This window comes from Leuciscus leuciscus (genome assembly GCF_965113295.1).
Source record: "Leuciscus leuciscus genome assembly, chromosome: 14".
Taxonomy (NCBI): domain Eukaryota; kingdom Metazoa; phylum Chordata; class Actinopteri; order Cypriniformes; family Leuciscidae; genus Leuciscus; species Leuciscus leuciscus.
This window is the reverse complement of record NC_138738.1, coordinates 14576311-14596442: the sequence shown is the minus strand read 5'-3', so window position 1 is coordinate 14596442 and position 20132 is coordinate 14576311. Positions and strand designations below refer to the sequence as shown.

The 20132-nt window shown below is 37.5% G+C and overlaps 2 protein-coding genes across 3 annotated transcripts; one reads left to right on the top strand and one right to left on the bottom strand.

The window, feature by feature from the left end:
• The first annotated feature begins 208 nt into the window (after positions 1–208).
• On the top strand, positions 209–13263 carry il12rb2 (interleukin 12 receptor, beta 2a). The gene is made up of 16 exons (XM_082190362.1): positions 209–364; positions 633–740; positions 1500–1742; positions 2177–2291; positions 2438–2613; positions 3999–4132; positions 5179–5320; positions 5880–5965; positions 6375–6573; positions 6743–6922; positions 7030–7128; positions 7958–8113; positions 8289–8426; positions 8562–8661; positions 8737–8824; positions 10503–13263. The coding sequence occupies exons 2-16, from the start codon at positions 671–673 to the stop codon at positions 10863–10865; spliced, it is 2289 nt and encodes a 762-aa protein (XP_082046488.1). The 5' UTR covers positions 209–364; positions 633–670; the 3' UTR covers positions 10866–13263.
• Positions 12553–19437, bottom strand: serbp1a (SERPINE1 mRNA binding protein 1a). Of its 2 annotated transcripts, none has more exons than XM_082190364.1 (8): positions 19084–19437; positions 17623–17818; positions 16890–17030; positions 16731–16802; positions 16519–16593; positions 16065–16236; positions 14188–14373; positions 12553–13614 (listed from the first exon to the last, which is right to left on the bottom strand). In XM_082190364.1, exons 1-8 carry the CDS (start codon positions 19334–19336, stop codon positions 13555–13557), a joined length of 1155 nt encoding a protein of 384 aa, XP_082046490.1. In that variant the 5' UTR covers positions 19337–19437; the 3' UTR covers positions 12553–13554. The 2 variants fall into 2 exon arrangements, with proteins under 2 accessions (XP_082046490.1, XP_082046489.1); XM_082190363.1 differs by having other exon boundaries at positions 16731–16799; positions 19084–19363.
• Positions 19438–20132: the final 695 nt, after the last annotated feature.

Here is a 20132-nt window from a genome sequence, read left to right as displayed (position 1 = left end):
ATAGCCTAATTAAAAAGTTTAAGTGGAGCATCATAAGAAATATATTTTTACAGACACCAAAATGCACTTTGTAACAGTAAAGAGTCAGACCGTTATGTTTACCGTCATCTGTCTCCTACTTCAAATTGCGGACGTTAATAAAAACCTTCCTGACTAATAGTAACCTAATCTTACAGTATACAGGAGGTTACTGATGTCACGAACGCTCATTACTCATTCGAACTCGCGCAAATCAAGCAAGACGTCGCGCGCTCTCAGTTCTTCAAGAGGAGAGAGAGAGGAGATGCGCTTGACGGCTCTGCCCCTTTAAAACCCACAATCAGCACAAATGGCCAAACAGAAAATTGTTGTCCCATGGGCAGGGGTAAGTATACAGTCATGTTATATATCACCAAATCTTTAAAAGTATGCTGGTCTTCATCTTAAAAAAATTACGCGATAAACACGCGACGCGACAAACACTCTGCCATAGGCTACTTCGTTTATGCACTGCTGAACTGTAGATATCTTCGTTTGTTGTAGAAATAAGTACTTTTCCACATGTCTATATGATTCAAGAGTGAGTTGAATTTCTCAATAAGGAAGTAAAATGGCAAGGCAACGCTTATAATCGCATGAATGGTTGTCCGCAGAGGGTCTTGTGAGTTTGTGATCTTCAGCACTGAGCTCGATGTCTTCTGAATGTACGTGTTCGCTCCTCGTCATGTTGTGCTTCATCCTGGCTGCAGGTGCACATGGAGGTATGAGTGTGACATAATTATTTTGAATTTAACATTTTCTTCATCTTCGGGCAATTTTATGGCTCAGGATTTGATTTCTATTCAAACAAAGTTTTCTCCGTTATTTGAAGGCCTTGGATACTTTTTCATGCCTTCGTCTTTTATTTTTGCTACTTTTCAAAAAGCATGAGAACTTTTAATTGGTATATTTAATGCTGGCTATGAAATTACAGCCGCAGCAAGACTAAACAATTTTATTTAAAAAAACAAAACAAAAGAAAACATTTAAAATGCTTTTTTCATCATTGTCATGTCATGTGTATTGACTGTTGGATATTGTTAATAGTCCACAGGGCCAAAACTGCCTATAATTCAAAAAACATCATGAGATTATATTTTATTTAAATATCAAAATGTAATATTTAGAAGAGCATCATAAATAAGAATGTTTTAAGAATGAAATATGACATGCTACATTTTTATTTTATTTGGCTTCTGCATTCAAATTTGTTTTCTTTTCTTTTAGTAGGCCTATTCCTTATTTTTTATTTAATTTAAATCTGTTTCTTAGTTTCAGGAATTGTTCTGTGTTACACTATTTAAACCTAAGGATGTAAACAAAGTTTAATAATTTAAGAATTAACCATCAATAAACCCATAACTAATCTGAATATTGGGTGGTAAGGAGGAATGTCTGGTTATGACCCTGGTGCAAACATTATCTTGTGCTATTCCGTGATGATCATTTTTGTTGCTCCCTTTGTTTTCTGCATTTTACAGGAACTGTGTGCACTGTAAGGTCAAGCACAGGCAAAGAAGTCCTTTTAGGTTCCAATTTCACAATTTCCTGCGTCTTCAAAAAGGAATGCACCAAACAAATGTTTCGGAACGGACACATTTCTAAACAATTCCCCAATTCAAATGAGGTGTCTGTGTATGTTGAGAATTTAACAGCGTTGAGCATCTTCACCTGCAAGTGTATGGAGGATCCAGAGCCATGTGGAATTGACATCACTCCAGGATGTAAGCTTCTAACTTTCTATAACATGTCTTTATTTCAGGGTTCCCATACACATAGAAAGTCTAGATGCATTTTCCAAGTTACTCTGAGCTCTGAAATCAGCTAGAAGCTGCTCTTTGTGAATGCAAACTTTATATAATGATTTATCCTTATCTCAAAAGTCTGGGAGGTTCATTGGTCCAAAAGTGTAGTAACCGTTTTACATTACACATTACTTCACATAGCTTGAAATGTGTCCTTTAGAGATGCAAAATAAAAACACAGAGTAATAATGGCGAGATAGATAAACAAATGCTTGTGAAGAGTTTAAATTAATCATTGAAACCAAATTAGTTGGAAAAGTGCAGTATGATTTGTTTCACCCTTTGGGAAGAGTGGAGACTATGAAACTTTGAAGTGAAAACTCATGCATGACAGTCATGTGCTTCTTTTTCAGACCCTCCAGATATTCCACAAAATCTGACCTGCATTCGAAAAACGAAATTTGGCAATGTCAGTTGCACTTGGACAACAGGAAGGGATACCAAAATCATGACCACATGTCAGTTACGGTTAGTAAAGAGTCAAATAATCTTTTCAAGGAGGATCTTTGAGTTTATAGATCATATGACACAACCCAAAGCAGAGACACAAGTTTCATTAATTATGAAAAGTTTCATTAATTATGTCGCATGATGTTTTACCTGTGCTTTTTCAGGGTTCAAGGTGACCCGCACCTCGGCTATAAGAGTGTTATGAACTCTACGGGATTTTGTTGGTCCACATTCCCCATCAAAAGCTCAAAAATGTCACAGCTTATCGTGTCACTCAATGTCTCTAATAGCCTGGGTTCAAAAACATCAGGTCCCCACACCTTCACCCTCAGCAATATAGGTAAATAAATTCCCAAACTCATAATTTCAAATATCAAAACAGTAAATAAATGTGGATAGGAGCAGGCTTCACTCAATGTGTACACTTGTCAATTTTAAGAGTGCTGGCCTATATAATTATAATACATAAAGTGGGAGAGAGGCCGCACTATGCTTAAATATGTTTTTATTTGTATTTGCACAGACGCGTTTCGGCGCGTGCCTTCCTCGCACTGAGGAAGGCACGCGCCGAAACGCGTCTGTGCAAATACAAATAAAAACATATTTAAGCATAGTGCGGCCTCTCTCCCACTTTAAATATCAAAACAGTGAAATCGTTAAATTGCATTTAGGATGAGTTATACTTAATATAGGTGACTGAACTGATAACTTTGTCATTTCTGCATAGCAAAGTGGCAAAAGTCTGTTTACTTTTTATTACTTTTTTCATCCTTAAAAATCATTAAATGACAAGCCGTTTTCTGTCCGCAATGGAGGCATAAATGCTTACGCGATGCAAAAAATCACAGGCAGTCATTCAGTGTGTGGAGGAGTTTTCTGTTTGCATACTTGCAACACATTAAAGCAGTGGTTCCCAAGCATTTTGACTCCAAGGCCCCCTTTGTTCACAACAATATTTGAAGGCCTGGATGTTTAAAAATATGTTGTACTTACAATTTTTACCTGATCAAATATTTTAGATATGGTATAACTAGAAAATGCATATTACTTTTAATTAAATGGCCATGTTTCTATTATTTTATTTTTTAAGTCTAGATCACACTTTTAAAATTATTCTCCTTCAGATCATCCAAGTTCGGAAATATGGGACTGAGGGGCTGAATTAAAATAAGAAATTAGTTTATTAGTTTTTAAAGAAATCTAAGTCATCTTGAGACCCCCTTGGAAGTTTGCTGAGGTGGCTGAGAACCACTGTACTAAAGAATGAAAAACTAGAACAAATACTTGTATTTTCTCAATTTCTCTGAAGCGTCTCCAGACTTTTCATGGTTTATTTGTGAAATTTACATCACATAATATCAGATGTTTCTCAACTTCCACATTTAAAACGCTGTCCATGTCGTAGAAGAAAGAAAAAAAAACGAAGGATAGACAAATTGTTAGCTATTTCTGACTAAAAAACTCAGGTTAACATGGAAGACATATTTGTTTTTATTGCGTGTCATTTTGCAGTTTTGTGGGTTGGGGGATTCCAAAGAATCAAAATTGGGTCAGTTTTACAAAGTTGGCTGTTTTTTACACCAACCCACTAGTTGACGTCATTATTACAGATGAATGCAGCGAAAGATCTTATCCTGACTTTTATTTAAAAACATAAAGAATTGTTCTGCATTTCAGCTGTTCTGTAGACTGAAAAAGATGCATTGCTTCTCTGTTTATGTACAGTAAAACCCTCAGTGCCTAAAATCATTCATGTGAACTGCTCCTCCCAATGGTGCCACCTACACACAGACGACACCAGCATGGACTTGGTTGAAGTCCAATACAGAGCGGAAAATGGGAACTGGAAAAATCTCCAGGTAAAACGTCTGATTCTAAAATGTGGGGATTTTCTTGTTTTAAAATCTTAGGTTATGATCAAACCGAAGTGGTATTCAGAATCAAGCCACATCTGCTCTTCTATCTTGGTAAAGCTGATAAAGAAAAATGCAGAGTTGCAATGAGTCGATTGATGGCACAGACAAAACCCACAAAACCTCACAAATTAGTTTGGTCGCTAAACCACAAGCCCTCCTTGATGACTCAAAATTGGAATCAGAAATGTCAAGAACGTTTTTTTTTTTCAATCTTATCGTTTGGAAACTGAACCGCTGACTGTTGCTCTTCCCACAATGTATGTCTTGATGTATCTTTATCAATGAAATGATTTCAGTAGTGTTAAATACAGTACAGCCAGCTTGGGAAGAATACAAAACAATTTCCTTAAAAAACGATATAAATATAAAAATATATATAAAAACTCTTGGAGGTCCAGAGATGGACTTGTTGATTCTAAACCTAAAGATGATTCCCACAAGTGAAAGTGCTTCTGCCATTTGAGCGCTTAAAGGGATTTTATTCTCTTTATTCTGAATAATTTTATGAATATATTATAAATATATATTATTATTTTAGGAATATATATATATATATATATATATATATATATATATATATATATATATATATATATATATATATATATATATATATATATATATGAAGGCATTTTATTTTGTGTATATTTATTCATAAAATAATGCAGAATAAACTATGTCACGTTTTCCACAAAAAGTATTAAGCAGCACATTTGTTTTAAACTTTTAAACTCCACCTACTTAAATTTTTATGGAAAACAGAAGCTCACATTTTTTTTATTCTCCTTTTTTGTTTCATGAAAGTGGGTAATAAGTAAATAATGACAAAACTGTTTTGGGATGAGCTTTTCCTTTAAATGCAGTCTACCTACTGTAGGAATGGCAAAGAAGCATTCAAACATTCTTAGCCAAATTCAAAACTACTGAGTTTTAAAACTAAACTAGATAGATCTTCATAATTAAGACATCATATTATGCTGTCTCCGCAGACTAATGCCAGGAGGAATTTAAACATATCCAAACTGCAGCCAGATACCATGTACAAGTTCCAAATCAGGAGGAAAATAAACCATACAGTAGGTTTGTGGAGTGACTGGAGTAAAGTAAAGGAAGCAAAAACCAAAGAGGAAGGTAAGTTATTACATACATTTCTTGTAAAGACCTTCTTTGGTCATGTTTTTGTAATTATGGGATTTGAAGGCAGTAGATAATTTGTGCAGTATTGTGTAGTTAAATCTTTTAAAGTCAATAGAAAGGGATGAAATGAACGTAGGTAGTTACGTGTGTTCTGGAAAGAGTGCTTGATGGTGTTATAAGATAAGTTGATAAGTTCGCTACTGACGTAGAATAGTCACACTTCTTTGTTAGCAGGTGTTTCAAATAATAGGGGCAAAAATAGATTAAGCAAACTTGAGTGGTGAAAGGTTTTTGATAACCTTTCAGTGTTACTGGATGTACAGGAGAAGTGATTACAGAAAAGACTTTCAATTTTGACGGGAAGTACTGACTTCTGTTGAAGCATATTCTTTATTTTTTTTTTTTTTATTTTAGAGAAATAAATCCCACAATATATTAATCTTCAACATTTAACTCAATTTACATGCGCAGTGAAAGAAAAAAGCATGGCGGATTGTAAACTAAATGTTTTTGTTTATTCTCTCTCTCTCTCTCTCTCTCTCTCTCTCTCTAGCTCCTGACAAGGAGCTTGACGTCTGGTACCTCCAAGAACCGAACCCCCCACAATCTAAAAACAAATGTTTCCGCATATTTTGGAAGGTATGTACCCCGCATCTACCAGCATTACAATTTTCTTTTAGTATTTTCTTTTCATGTTTTATTTAGCGGCGCATTCTCTACGGACAGGTCATTACGCAACCCCCTTTCCCCTGCACTTTACTTTTCACACAGGCCCTTAAAGGTCAAACCACCACAAAGTGATGGCTTCTTTAGTGTGAATTGCACCTTCCCAAACACATTGTTACTCTGAAACCAAAAGTTAGTCGACAGTCAGTTTCAGTTTACAAAAAGAGTAGTGGCTTAGAGGAAATGATGGATTTGAGAATTCTCTCTTTCAGAGTCATATTTGTGCCTCATGTCTTTAATGGCTGACTCACATATTTTTGTTAGATCAGTGCATTCAGAAATATTGAACTACATGAAAAAATGCCTTATTTATTTGTTTTAGGAGCTGAATATATCAGATGCCAAGGGGAAGATTCAAAAGTATAGTGTAAATGTTCTGGAGCAGAACAAGAAGAAGAGCTCAAATGTATTTCCACCCAGCAGAAATACGAGCATTTGCTGCTTTAACTGTTCTGTGTCAGTGTCTGCAGTTAACTCAAAGGGCCAATCTCCTGGCAAATTTATTGAGCTGCGTTCTCCAGGTAAGCCTTTTTTTTTTAACAAAGCTAATGTGAGAGAAATAATTGTGGTTTTGTTGGCTCACATTTTCAATACTGAGCCAAATAACTGGTTTCACTCAAACTCATGAGTAAAAGATGCTAACCATTTGGTCAATATAACAAAGTTAAGCCATGTTTATTGTATTCACAGTCCATTCGGGTTTCCTGCAACAGCCACACAAACTATTGAATAATCATAGCGTTGCCCTCTCCTGGCAGCAAGCTGCCATTGCAGGCCATATAACTGAGTATGTAGTGCACTGGTATCCAGTTGGAGACATTGAGGAGATTCAGTGGATTCGAGTGCTGGATACCACAGCTCACATTACAGGCAAGTTTGATTGGATGATATGAGTTAAGACCAGTCAAAATTAGCTGGTTGGTTTCAAGAGAAATAAAAATGTTTTCTCTCTTTGTACTTTTCTGCTGTCTGTCCAGGTCTACAGCCTCTAGAATGCTATCAGGGTGCAGTTACCGCTCTGAGCTCATCTGGTCCCACAATGGCAACCATTAGAGGCATCTTCACATGGCAGTCAGGTTAAAGGCTTAATGTTTTCTCTCCACTCTGGAAATCTTCATCAAAGAGGTTTAAGTCCGTATACAGGCCGTATTCTCGGTTGAAGTATCGGTAGGAGGTGGGGGGTTGGGGGTGTTGAAATAGATGTCCAGTTGGTTAGGGGTTGTTCCTTGGTCCCCCCTTAGGCGCTGGGCCTGAATCAGTATATATAAATATATATCACTACTGTTCAAAAGTTTGGGGTCAGTAAGATTTTTTTCTGAAATTAATACTTTTTATTCAGCAAGTATTGCATTAAATACTTGGCAGTAATTACATTTATAATATTACAAAAGATCTGCATTTCAAATAAATGCTGTTCTTTTGAACATTCTATTCATCGAAAAATCCTGAAAATAATTGGTTGCCACAAAAATAGTAAGCAGCAATGTTTTCAACAATGAATATAGTAATGTTTCTTAAACACCAAATCAGCATATTAGAATGATTTCTAATATGCTGCAAAATGGCTTATTAAAATTTAGCTTTGCCACCATATGAATAAATAACAATAAATATATTAAGATATAAAACAGTCATTTTAAATTGTAATAATATTTCAAAATATTTCTGTTTTTAGAGTGTTTTTAATCAAATAATTGCAGCCTTGGTGAGCAAAGGAGACTTCTTTCAAAACATAAAAAAAATATTTCACCATATATATATATGCTATCAGACGGTATGCATTTGTTCGGTTATAGCATGTATGTATATATATATATATTGTGTGTGTATATATATTGTGTGTATATATAGATAGATACAGTAGATACTCTCCTGATCATAATCCCTGTATCTTGGATTTCACAGCTCCAGAACAGGGTCCAGTTCCTCAACTAGACTGGAAGAGGAGTAAGAGCATGCAAGTGAAATGGTCTGAAATCCCTCATGAGAAGAGACGAGGCTGTTTGAGAAAATACACCGTCTACTTGATGGACAAGTTGAAGGAAGATATTAAGAATTACAGTAAGGTTACCTTACAGTTAACTTACCAGTCTAGATATTTACTGTTGCCTCTCAGATGCTTATTTTTACATTTCTTTTATAAAGCAACACAACATAAGACTGCTAATTGCTCGGGATGTTCAGCAATATTAGTGTGTTTTAATAGGAGCTTTCTGATGCCTAACTTTGATTGTAGATGTGGACTATCCAAAGAGACAGAATATTATTAGAGATCTGTCACCGGGACAGTGTTACAATCTGTGGGTCACTGCCTGGACAGATGCTGGGGAGGGACCCAAAGGAAGTGATCTCCCTTTCTGCACACTATCAGACGGTATGCATTTGTTCAGGTTATAGCACTGAAAACATAAGCTAAATAAAAGCACTAGACACGGAACACACAACTCGCTTTTGTGAAAAAGATGTCTCTCAGCCGTTTTGATAAGTGACCTGTGTCATCTTCTTTCAGCTGAGGAACTACTGTCCCATGTGATCTTGGCTTGTGGAGCAGTATTTTCGGTCGGTCTAATCCTCCTGTGCATTTGTCAGTTCTCCTGTGTGCAGAGAAGGTAAGAAACAGCAGAATGCTTTAAATCCACAGAGAAAAGATTATTATTTAAAACCATGTCTGTTCTGCTCGATAGATTCTTAAATTGTTGCCAGTGTCTGCTGCTCACAGCTATTCCAGATCCAGCAAACAGCAGTTGTGCAAAGACATACACTGATGACCAGGTAAATGTATGGAGATGCCCACTCAGGCTGTATTTTCAAAACTAGTGATCTACAGTAGCTTATTGGAAAGCATTTATGGGCATCCAAGTAAAATTAGTTGGCAAACCAACCTAAAAATGAAATTCATCATTCATCATTTACAAGGCTTCCCAAAAGATTTTGTCTGCCGAACCCCTTTCAAGTTAATATTTCAATAATTTAATTGGTTTTCTGATGTTGGTTAATGGTCACATGACATGCAAGTAAACAGATAAAAAAATCTAAGCATTTTTGTTTCTCGTTCTATGTAAACAGTGCTTAGTAATCACATCATCTTCGTCAGAACTTTATGATTGGCTGAAAGCAGACTTCTTGAGTCCGCTCACATGCTCATACCAGTAAAATGCTTTGTTCACACTTAGCATCAAAATGCTAATTTACTGCTATTGTGGCTTTGGATCCTAACAGTCCCTTACGGTAGCATAGAAATCTAGACACACCCTGGCGGCAGCAAATCTTGATGTGGGTCTGGCTTGCCAGGCTACCCTTACAGAACAAAATATATGAAAATATACTGCAAAACATAATGCGATATATTACATAATACATTTCCATAAAGGGGAAAATAGTGCTTATATTTTTTCAATATACTGCAATATGCATTGACCATTAATGGCAATATATATTAATACATATAAAATATTTATAAATGTAGACAAAAATAGCACTACATGTAATCACAAATTTGTATCCTTTATTGTGTACATATATTGCACATACATGTTCATATATAAATGTGAATGCATGTTCACACGCGTATATATGCACACACATTCACGGAATGAGTTACAACAGATTTCTAGTTCACAGCATTCTTTGCTTCTGACTGTTAAAAGAAAAGCATAAAGTTAAAATTAAGTGTTATTTGATGTGTTTTGCTCAATATAAATATAGGGGGAGATCGGTTGGTGTTTAATGTTCTATTATTTTGGAATTTAAAAGGTTTTCTGGTATGTCTGAGTTTTTGGGGTTCCCATTGTGCTGAAGAGTAGAGCCTGTGGTGAGATTGACAATTGACCAAACACCATTAAGACTATAATTACTATATTTTAGCTTGAAAATATGGAACATTTATAGTGTAAATAAAAAAAAAATATAAAAAAATATGACATTAAATATTTCTCTCTATATATGTATTTATGCTGCATTAGTAATTATATATCTACAATATTTTACACATGCAATACCATATCTGATCACATATACATCTATATATTATGAAGTGTATTACTGAATATAAAATTACATACATTATTGGTAAATATATTGTCACATATTTTTCAATATATGAAAAGAGGCAATTCCCTATGTATTATTTAATATATATATTAACACAACATGTTATTCTGTATATTTTCAAATATACTGTTAAACCATATTGATCATTCATATATAGGGAAATATCTTTTCTTTTCATAAGGGGTCCTCGGTCACTAAATGGTTTATGTATAGAAAAGCTTTCTCCTTTTGTGTTTCAGAGAAGAAAGAAAGCTTTGTAATGACTTAAAGATGAATAAATTGTGTTCTCATTTTCCCAAACATATTCCAGTTGTGGAATTGTTGAATGGGGTAAATCAGAACTACAAATGTAATTCATTAATCAATCCCCATCTGTTCCTCTTCCCCTGTCTCCACATAGGGTGAAACTAAATTATATCTTCACCAATATGAGCCCAGCATGAGTGAGGAGCCCGAAAATATAGAGGTGGAGGAAGTTCCCCACTACAGCTTCACCTGCATCTACATCAAGAGCTTCTCTCAGGAGTCCAGCTCCTCTGACACCACCCAGACCACCAGGACCACAGATTACACAGTCCCAGATGAATACATCTCCACTCATGGCGCAATAAGTGGAGACGAGGAAGAAGAGGCATGTTTGGACGAATTTGAATTCTTCCCAAGCACTCACAGCCCTTTCCTGGAACCGCTGGTTTTAACTGGAGGAAAGTTGACACTGGATGTAGTGAAAATAGACTGCAGTGAATTTCTGGATTGCACGTGATCTTCCACAGGCATTACAATTTGACCTGACTGTGACCGTAATATGGACGCTGAAAAATAACCATGGACATCCCAAAGATAATTTGTCAGTCAAAAGACAAACCTTTATCTTTAAACATCTTGCTCTGAATCCCAGCCACAACCGTGAGGAGCTCAAGCTGTAATGGAAGTAGCAACAGTTATTTTCTTCCATATTGTAACATGCATCCGAGTGAAACAGATGAAAGAAAAAAGGGGAAAAAGGATGGGCGGGGACTTGGTTCTATCTCTCTGTTGTTGATTGGATGGAGGCAGAGACGCGAGATTCGTCAACTGCAAGAAAGAGGAGGGGTTTAAACAGACCATATGATTGGATTAGTCTGGCATACGTTACAAGAGAGAAGTTTGACGTTTCACCAGATGATCGAGTGATATTTTAATAAAAAAATGTTGGTAGAAAAATGGACGAATCGTTCACAATAAGATCAATATCATGCATTAAGAAAGCTTGTATGGTTGTGTTTGAGGGATGTGGCAAGAGGCTTCATGGAACGTGACAGAAGGTTGAAACAAAAGCAAGGTTGACTTCATATTCTTCTCAACACACATGGTTTGCCTCAGGTACTTGTCTCTGAAATGCTGATGATCTAACAGACTGGTATCAGCCTATCAAGAGTAAGGATACTTCATGAATGTTAGTTGAAAAGGTTTTTAGGAGATATTCTACAGACTCATTCTTTCCACCAAAACACTCAGCAGTTGTCCAACACTAACCCTTCACTTGAACTGTTTCACAATACAGTAATCAAAGAAAATATTGCACAAGCATCAATATTGTGGCAAACAGTACTCATATCTACAACTTATCTACTCTAATGCGAGATGTTTGACCAATCACACAAATACATTTGTCATCATCAGTTTTTCATCAGCTCAACGGATTACTGTTCTAATGTAATGTTTTTAATTGCATGTAAACCTTTAAAGTCAAAGCATCAAGGACAAAACAAATAAATGTACTTCAAAAATAAAAATAAATAAAAAACTGTGGTTTCCTGTCATGTCAACTTTAAAATGAAATGGTAAATGGGTTTGTGGAGAGATGGACATGAAAACTTTGGTCTATAGATGGAGTGGACCTTTCACCAGTCAACCATAAAATAGTTGTTCCTGTGTACTGCAAAACTAAACCTAGATTTCTACATTTTCTAGAGTGGAACTTTGCACGACTCCTCCACAAGCTGCACAATTAAATGCACTATATCCATAAATCAAATGGAGTAGAAGCACGAGCAATAGAAATACTGATAGTTGCCAAATGAACACTTGCAAGTTAAAACCCCCTCAAAAAGAAAATTAACCAATTCAAGGAATCATTAAACAAGTGTCTGGTTATTATAGTAACCATTTACAGTACAGCATCAGTCATTGACCTTGTGACTTCCATGTTAGCTAATGCATCAACTAATGTTAACAAATAGCAGTTTCTGTACGGTTTTATTATTTCTATGCCAAAATCAATCTGAAACCACTAACTACATTATAGCATTAAAGACCCTATACAGCTAATAACAGGACCCGTATCAATATTTTTCTGAGTAGTTTAGACCATCATTACAAAACCAATCTACATGAGAACCAACGTATCAGACAAGAACAAGTCAGAAATCAACTTCCTCTTTGAAGTTAAAGGCCACACAACAACACTGTATGAATCGACCATCTTTTAATTATTGACAGAGGTCTAATAGCAGGGTAGGAATTCACACATCATAGCACTCAGCTGTTCCACATTGAACAGGAAGGTGTTTCTTTCAGATCAATTATGCAGTAGAGCTGTTGTAAAAGCAATGGGGCAGAAAGAAAATGTCATTTCTAAAAGGATTTATCCATAACCTGGCTCACATATTGCAGTAAACAGGAGTGCGGTGTGTAAACTTGCTTGTATTTATACTAGAACTTTGAATAATGAGTATGATACTATCCTGAGTCACCAGAATCAATGGTATCAAAAGATACTATTATTTGCTTTACAGTGGTCATTTGATAAAAGACACTTTTTGTGGCGAGGGCAACAGCATCATCTGAATTATATCTTGGCAGCAAGGTGTCAATCATGAATTGTACATTTAATCAAAATGATAGCAGATTCTGTTTTAAGGCCTGCTTTCAGGGAATAGAGGTGTTTAATAACAATGAACAGAACCTGCAGTAACCTTAAGACTAACAGGTTGATCTTATCTGAGAAGGGCTGCTCTGTTTCGAGGCAGTTGTGTGTAAAAAAAAGCAAGCAAGCTACGGGACCCCTTATGATAAACTGGTGCATTCTTCACACCTATTTTTGGAAATACATTTTCAAGCAGCAGTACAAAAAGTATCCATGGACAAGGCATAATTGCTGGAGAAAAACAACAACAAAAGAAACACTGTATGAAAACTTCCCTGCTACCTTATTTCTAAATACAAAACCTCAACCAATAATTTGCTTCAGGATAGCAAGAAGTCCGTCCTTTGTTTTGTTTTTTTGTTGTTTTTTTATTTTTTCATATTTTTTTCTAAAACAGGTAAAATTCAGTCCTCAGGGGTGAATCGCATGGATGACAGTCTTCCATCATTTCATCTGCTGAAGGATCCATTAGCATGCAAGCCTCGTAGACAAGGACCCGTGGAGGAGTGTTCCTCCTGGGTGAGCCGAGTGGCGTCTGGGCAGCTTAAGCCAGGGCTGGGAAAGCCTCTGGGTCGTCCACGTTAGGGACAGACACTCCACCAGCCTAAAAAGCAGAAACAGGAAAAACAGGCCATTTGAGTCCAAATTCAGGTTATGGTTAATCTCTGAGGTCATCTAGCAATACCAGCCATAGATGTTACAGCCAGTCATTTGATTTCCATCAGGAAATCCATTACGTGATCAAGTCACGTAAAGAGATTTCACATGATTCTTTAGGAATCATTCTAATCTGTTGATTTAGAGCTCAAGAAACCTTTGTTGTGCTAAATATCGCAGTAAAAACTTTTCTTTGTGAAAACCACGATATACTCATCAGGAATTTACTTTTAACATTTACTTGAAATCTTTTCTTTTTTTTTCAACAATGTAAATATCTTTCCTGTCACTTTTGATCAATTTAATGCATCCTTGCTGAATGAAATCAACTTCTTAAATTATATTTTATATAATCTTCTTAAAAGTCTATATTACGACCAATATGTTAAAGACCAATCAAATTAGGTGTACATTACTCTATAATTAAGGTGATTTCAACATTAATTTCTGGATAGATGTGTGAACTCCTCCAAAGTGGTACATGCGTGCCTGCAGATACTCAAATGCATAGAGACTATACCTTGTCTGGCCTGCGTTCACGAGGTGGTCTGGCAGCAGGGGCCCCACGGGCACCTCTGCCACCTCGTGGTCCCCCACGACCACGCCCTGGGCGGCCCAGGTCCCCAAAGTTGATCTCCAGCTGGGATGTAATGTCATTAGCTGGCCTGCGGAAGTGGTGATCCTCAGCGGCATCATCACCAGAGGCCTGCAGGAAGGAAGTGAACATGTACACTAAATAAAATCGCCTTTTTCCATTAAACATAGATTATAGTCCAACAAACTATTAGTATTCATTTCTTAATTGGGATAAAAAGGACTAAAAGCAACAAAAGACAATGAATGTGATTTACATGTCTTCATAATACACAGCCTAAACTCAGGCTGTATTACCGGTACTCGTACCCGCAGGTTTCACGTCACACAAAAAGCATGGGCACCACTGATCTATATGGTACCCCTTTTCCACCAAGGCAGAGCTGGTGCTGGTTCGGAGCCAGAGCCTAGTTTCAAATCGGTTCTTTGTTTTTCCACCGCCAAAGCACCAGCTCCGAACCAGTAAAACTGGTTCTTAAGTAGCACCAAATCATTGCAGGGTCTAGAACGGAGCCAAGAAAGAACCGCTTGCGTCAGAGGCTGAGGGCGGGGTTACCGTGGCCAACAAGACTGAAGAGAAACTTGTGACCGCAATTTTTAAATAGCAGCTAGTCGAGCTAATAGCAGCTCGATTATAATATCAGTCTATGCAAGTTACGGCGAGCTGCACGAACGCGTTGGATTCGCCGTGTTTGGATGCCGATTTATTTTCGCAAACCCATGAGCATCCATAGTAACGCAACGTCTATTATTGTTGATGCCTTGTTCGAGATGCATCGGAGCAGCGTGGACCGATCAGAGCTGCGGGAGTGTTTGGAGATCATACGACTCCTTGTGCTTTTTGATCGCTTTCGCAGTGCTTTGATTTCATGTGCTGATCGTTCTGCGAGAAGCCGATGCATCTCGAACAAGTCTGGTGTGTTTGGCGCTGCCGGACTAGCGTTGCTGGGCAACATGATACGTATGCAGTGACGTAATATATAGCTCTGTTGTGGCTCTCTGGCCGGTGGAAACGCAAACCGGTTCTTAGTAAGCTCGTCAGTCGAACCAACTCCGAACTGACAATAGCTCTGGCTCTGAACCAGCACCCGGTTCTTGTTGGTGGAAGAGGGGTATAAGTGGCGCGCACATAAAGCCACCTCTCAAATATCTTGAGAACAAAATTCATTTTTTCTAGGCTTATTGCACTTAACCGACAATTCGGAAAACCATCCAGTGTTATTTTACAATTCAATTCTTATTTAATTTCTGTAGTATTTCTTACCCAAATACTACTGTTAGACCCGATCTGAAATCTTTAAAGCCATGTTTATTTCATTTGTCTATTTATTCTATTGTTTTTATTTGTGCTATCATTTGCAATTTATTTATTAGTTATTTTAATAATGACTGTGTACTACTGTATTATTTGTAAATTTAGGTCAAAGTTTCAAATAAAGCCACCCTGTGCTGTGTGCTATTGAAACAAAATTACCCAAACAATCAAAAAACTATGAGATGATAAAAAAAAAAAAATCTATACAGCAGTATATATGGCAGTTTTCCCATGACATCGAAAACGGTCTCGCAAATCAATATTTGTCAAGGTATCGTATCGAAGTTTTAAATTCCAGTAGATAACACTACACAGTAGTGAAGGGAAAACAATCAGGTTTCTCAAACCACACTTCCAGGCTACTTCCAGCATAATTAAAAATGTTAAAATACATAAAAGTCAGAGAATAGTTGGTAACAAAAACTTACATTCCACATGAGACAGAAACAATGGAACACAAAAAATTCAAACACTATTGTTTTACTTACATCCTCAGCCTTGGACTTGTGCAGAACATATCCTTTCTTCCAATCGGTTCCCTCGTTGGCTTTACGAATGTTGAATTCCACTTTGGCTCTCTCTTTATCCTGTTGGGCTTTATATTCATCCAGAGTCATCTCCTTAGGGCCTTCTTCTTTAACCTCCTCAGACTCATTCTCCCTGTGAAAACATCACATCAAAATTAAGCCAAAAATTCTGCACCCATTTAGTCCATGAATCAAATAAGTAGTACTTTGTTCCTTTAGTAACAGTTGAAGACTAAACGTATGTTATGCTTTTAAAAGAGCCATTGTTCCTAAATCAATACTAATGTTGCATTCCACTTTTTTTTTTATTACAGGCGACAACATATGCTTATAGTGCTGGCAGCAGATAGAAAGCAATGACTCCGCAATGCTGTGCTAATTCAGAGCTAAAATGTTCTCTGTGTGTTCTACACACTTGTTCTCCGAGTCAGCAGGTGGATGCTCCTCTCCTTCAGGGGTGTCCTCGGTGACATTTGATTGGTCAAGCTCACTGTAAAGGGAAACAGAAATGTATCCAATTTCACAAATCTAATATAATGAAGCAAAACACCCTCACTGACCAGTCTGTGAATCAAATTCATCTGCGTTTTCAATCTTGGCAGATAAAGCGTCTGTTGCTCCACTGACCTCAACTCATCCTTAACGGTGCCCCAGTTATGAGATCCACCTCCTCCGCGTTTTTCTTCTGCTTTCAGGCTGCTGAAACAAAAATTAACACTTAGCTTTGAAATGTCACACACGGGCGGCATTATCATTGGAGCCAATATGCGGATGCAAATAACTTACGATCGGTCGCTGCCGCTGTGTCTGTCAAACTCCCGTTTGCCGCGCGAGTCAAAGCCGTCAGTCCTGCCAACGCCTCTGCCCCGGCCTCCACGTCCTCCTCTGGCACCTCCACGACCCCGGAACGGCCTGTCACTGACAGACCTGAGGAGGAGAGATAATGTAGCTGTTAGATGTCAGTCTTGTTTGCTAAAATGATTCCATTTTTTGGATTCTGCTACTCAATGAATGGATCTTTATGCAGGGAAAAGAATGTAAAACAAGGCGTGATGAAACAGAAGTAGCGACAAAGCTGTTCTTACATATTGTGGCATACATCCAAATGTATTAGATATTTTTTTATTTTTTTTAAAGTAGGACGGGGACTTTGTTCAATGCATTGGTTGTTGACTAGATGTTGAGATGTGAACAGAAAAGTGGAGGAAGATGAATGTGAGCTAGCAGCGGCAGAGTTTAAACATACTAAATGATCGGAGAAGTCTTGCATACATCATTAGAGTCTGTTGTGTTCACCGAAAGATTGAGATGACATTTTGTATAAAGAATATATGGTAAAAAAAAATTTTTAATGTAATTGTTCACAAAAAGTTTTGTAAATGTCATGCCGACTTTATCAGAGATAAAAAAAAAAAACCATGAAAACAGGCATTAAAAACCAAAGTATACTTCTGCTGGCAAATTAAATGTTTTCAATATAAAACTTCGTTAAGGACACAAAAAGGGTGAATTGACTCACTTCTCCACGGAGAATTCTCCACCCTCAGCAGGTTTTTCATCAGCGGGTTTGTCAAAGCGTCGTTCACGTGGTGGCCTCCTGTCAGGCCGCCTGTCAGCTGGTGGACGACCCTCCCCCTGACCTCCCTGCTGCTGGGGTCCCGGCTGTCCTGGCTGCTGTCCTGGCTGCTCCGGTCGGCGGCCCATTTTTTTCATGCCTTCAAAACAGAAACATGACAGATTCAACCAAACACCATTACCAACAACTATCAAAGAAAACAATGGCCTTATGCTAGAATAAAGAAAAAGAAAAAAACATTTAGAAAAAAAGGTGTTCCCTTTATGTGAATCATTTTAGGCGAGGCAAAATTGTAAATGCACTTTACTGTGTACAGGTAAAAACACTAAAAGGAAAGTTCCCCCAAAAGTTGAATTTGTCATTTATTTATCCTTAAGTTGTTTCAAAACTGTTACTCTTCTATATAGTAACTCAAAAAAGCATAAAAACATATTTTGTATTTCAAGAAAAAAGGTTTAAAACATGAGGGATGAGTAAATGATAAATGCAACAATGTATGGCCAATCCCAAAAAACTCTGAAACAATGTAAATACTAATTATTATGGTATTTCTTTGTCTGTATCTTATTTGCTTGCATAGGGGAAGTCTATTTATCAATAGTTTGGTTTTACATGAGCATGGCAATAAAGTAAAAGTTTTCTTGTCTCCAAAATAATGGTTTGCGCCTCTTGTGACTGACTGATCCCACCCTCCACCTACCGAAATAGACGCTCGCGATCAGCCCAACAGCTGATCACGCACCCGCCCGCGCGCGCACCTGTTCACGAGCCCGCTGCCTCCTCATCCAGATCAAACAAGGCCACTGACACCCGGAAAAAAGACCTTTGACAACCCTACCTTTAAAATTTGCCAGTCTGACGCGAGTTAAGCACGTAATGAAGGTAAAACCGGCTTTAGGTAAATAAAAATAGGAGGGTTTTCAATGGGGAGTGTCATGTCTGAGAGGACGGACTATGTTGCCTCGCACACGAGGCTGGAGCTGCAACGCTCGAGCGCTGATTAAAAACCACGTGATAACGGACGGACTGTGCATTCGGAGACTGTCAATACAAAAAAAATGTTTATTAATAAATGGGAGAGTTATACTAGTCTGTTGAGTAAAAAGCACAAATATAGCCGACATTAAACAAACAGACTGATGGTTATCATTTAGGCCTGCACTTCATGAAGGATCTAGAAAAGAATTACGTTAAGTAGCAATAGGTTCTACTACATGCGTCACTTAGAAACAATGTATGGAGCTAAAAATCTATTTTGCTGAAAGAGCTGCAGGTTTTTGAGGTGTCGGGCAGTTTCATAAACAATAGAGTTGTGCGCGACCTCATGGGCTTAGTAGCGCCTTTTGCAGACTGCTCACTTGAGAAGAGTGACCAAATAACGACTTTAACACAAGCGATATTTACCATCTTTCTTGAGAGGAACGGGAGCTTGTGTCTCTTCTTTCTTGTCGAGAAGCGGGACTTTCCTGTCTTTCTGTGTCTCCTTTCTGAGCTGCTTTGCAGCCTGCGCGGCGGTCTTGGCGGCACCAGGAGCGGTCGCGTCCTTCTTCTTTTCTGCCTGCTTTAACGCCTCAAACGGATCATCTTCATCATCAAATAGCTGGGCGAACCGATTGGTTACGACACAGCCGAAGCCTTCTTGCAGTTGTCCGGGCATGATGGCCCCCTTTCAGCAGGATTCTCCTCCGATTCTACGGGGCTTGTGCGAGCGCTTCGCTGCTAGATGCCACAAGATGGCTGGAAAAGACTCATGCTTCTCTTCCGGCGTGAAAGACATCCGGGACTCTGACCGCACAGCAGTATGGGACATGTAGTCTCATTATTTACCCCAGAAAAAAATAATGCATAAATGATTGCTAATGTCAACATTTTTCAATGCCATTAAAATTTGTTTCACAAATACATTTTACACAATAAATGTTGTTCCTATTGTGTTAAATAGGGGTTTTATATTGAGTATTTCATACATATATTACAAACTATGTTCATTTGTTTTTTTATTTCTTACTGTCAAAACTTTGTGACAGTAAGGGCCGCTGAGCGACACTGAGGCAGGTCATGGCCCCATGACCGGAGAACAAGTCTACTAAACAGCTCAAAATAGTTTTGGATGGAGTAACCCATCAAAGCAACCATTCAGCTGTCTTTGTGACAAAAATGTTACATGTCACAAGTTAATTATTATCTGGAAAGCATGAATTCTCTTGGCAGTTTATTTATAGATAGGCTATAGACCTAGAATAATGGCTGAATAAAGTAGTTTGAAGAGGACAGTGATATATTTGTTTACCTATAGGTGTATTTTTATGAAGGTCACATCTTCTGTGCTTTCATCATTTATTTACTATTTTTAAAATTACTTTTATGTAGGCCCTAGGCTATAGTTTTAAAAAAAATTTATTATTATTAATTTTTTTACACAAGTCATACATGTTTTGGACAACATGAAGGTG

Excerpts from the sequence above, each read along its gene's own strand:
- serbp1a (XM_082190364.1), bottom strand. The coding sequence starts at position 19,336 with ATGCCCGGACAACTGCAAGAAGGCTTCGGCTGTGTCGTAACCAATCGG. Across the intron at positions 17,819-19,083 it reads CGTTCCTCTCAAGAAAGATG|GCATGAAAAAAATGGGCCGC; the intron begins GTAAATATCGCT and ends TCTGTTTTGAAG. Across the intron at positions 13,615-14,187 it reads GTGAACGCAGGCCAGACAAG|GCTGGTGGAGTGTCTGTCCC; the intron begins GTATAGTCTCTA and ends TCTGCTTTTTAG.
- il12rb2 (XM_082190362.1), top strand. The coding sequence starts at position 671 with ATGTCTTCTGAATGTACGTGTTCGCTCCTCGTCATGTTGTGCTTCATC. Across the intron at positions 2,614-3,998 it reads CTTCACCCTCAGCAATATAG|TAAAACCCTCAGTGCCTAAA; the intron begins GTAAATAAATTC and ends GTTTATGTACAG. Across the intron at positions 4,133-5,178 it reads GGAACTGGAAAAATCTCCAG|ACTAATGCCAGGAGGAATTT; the intron begins GTAAAACGTCTG and ends CTGTCTCCGCAG.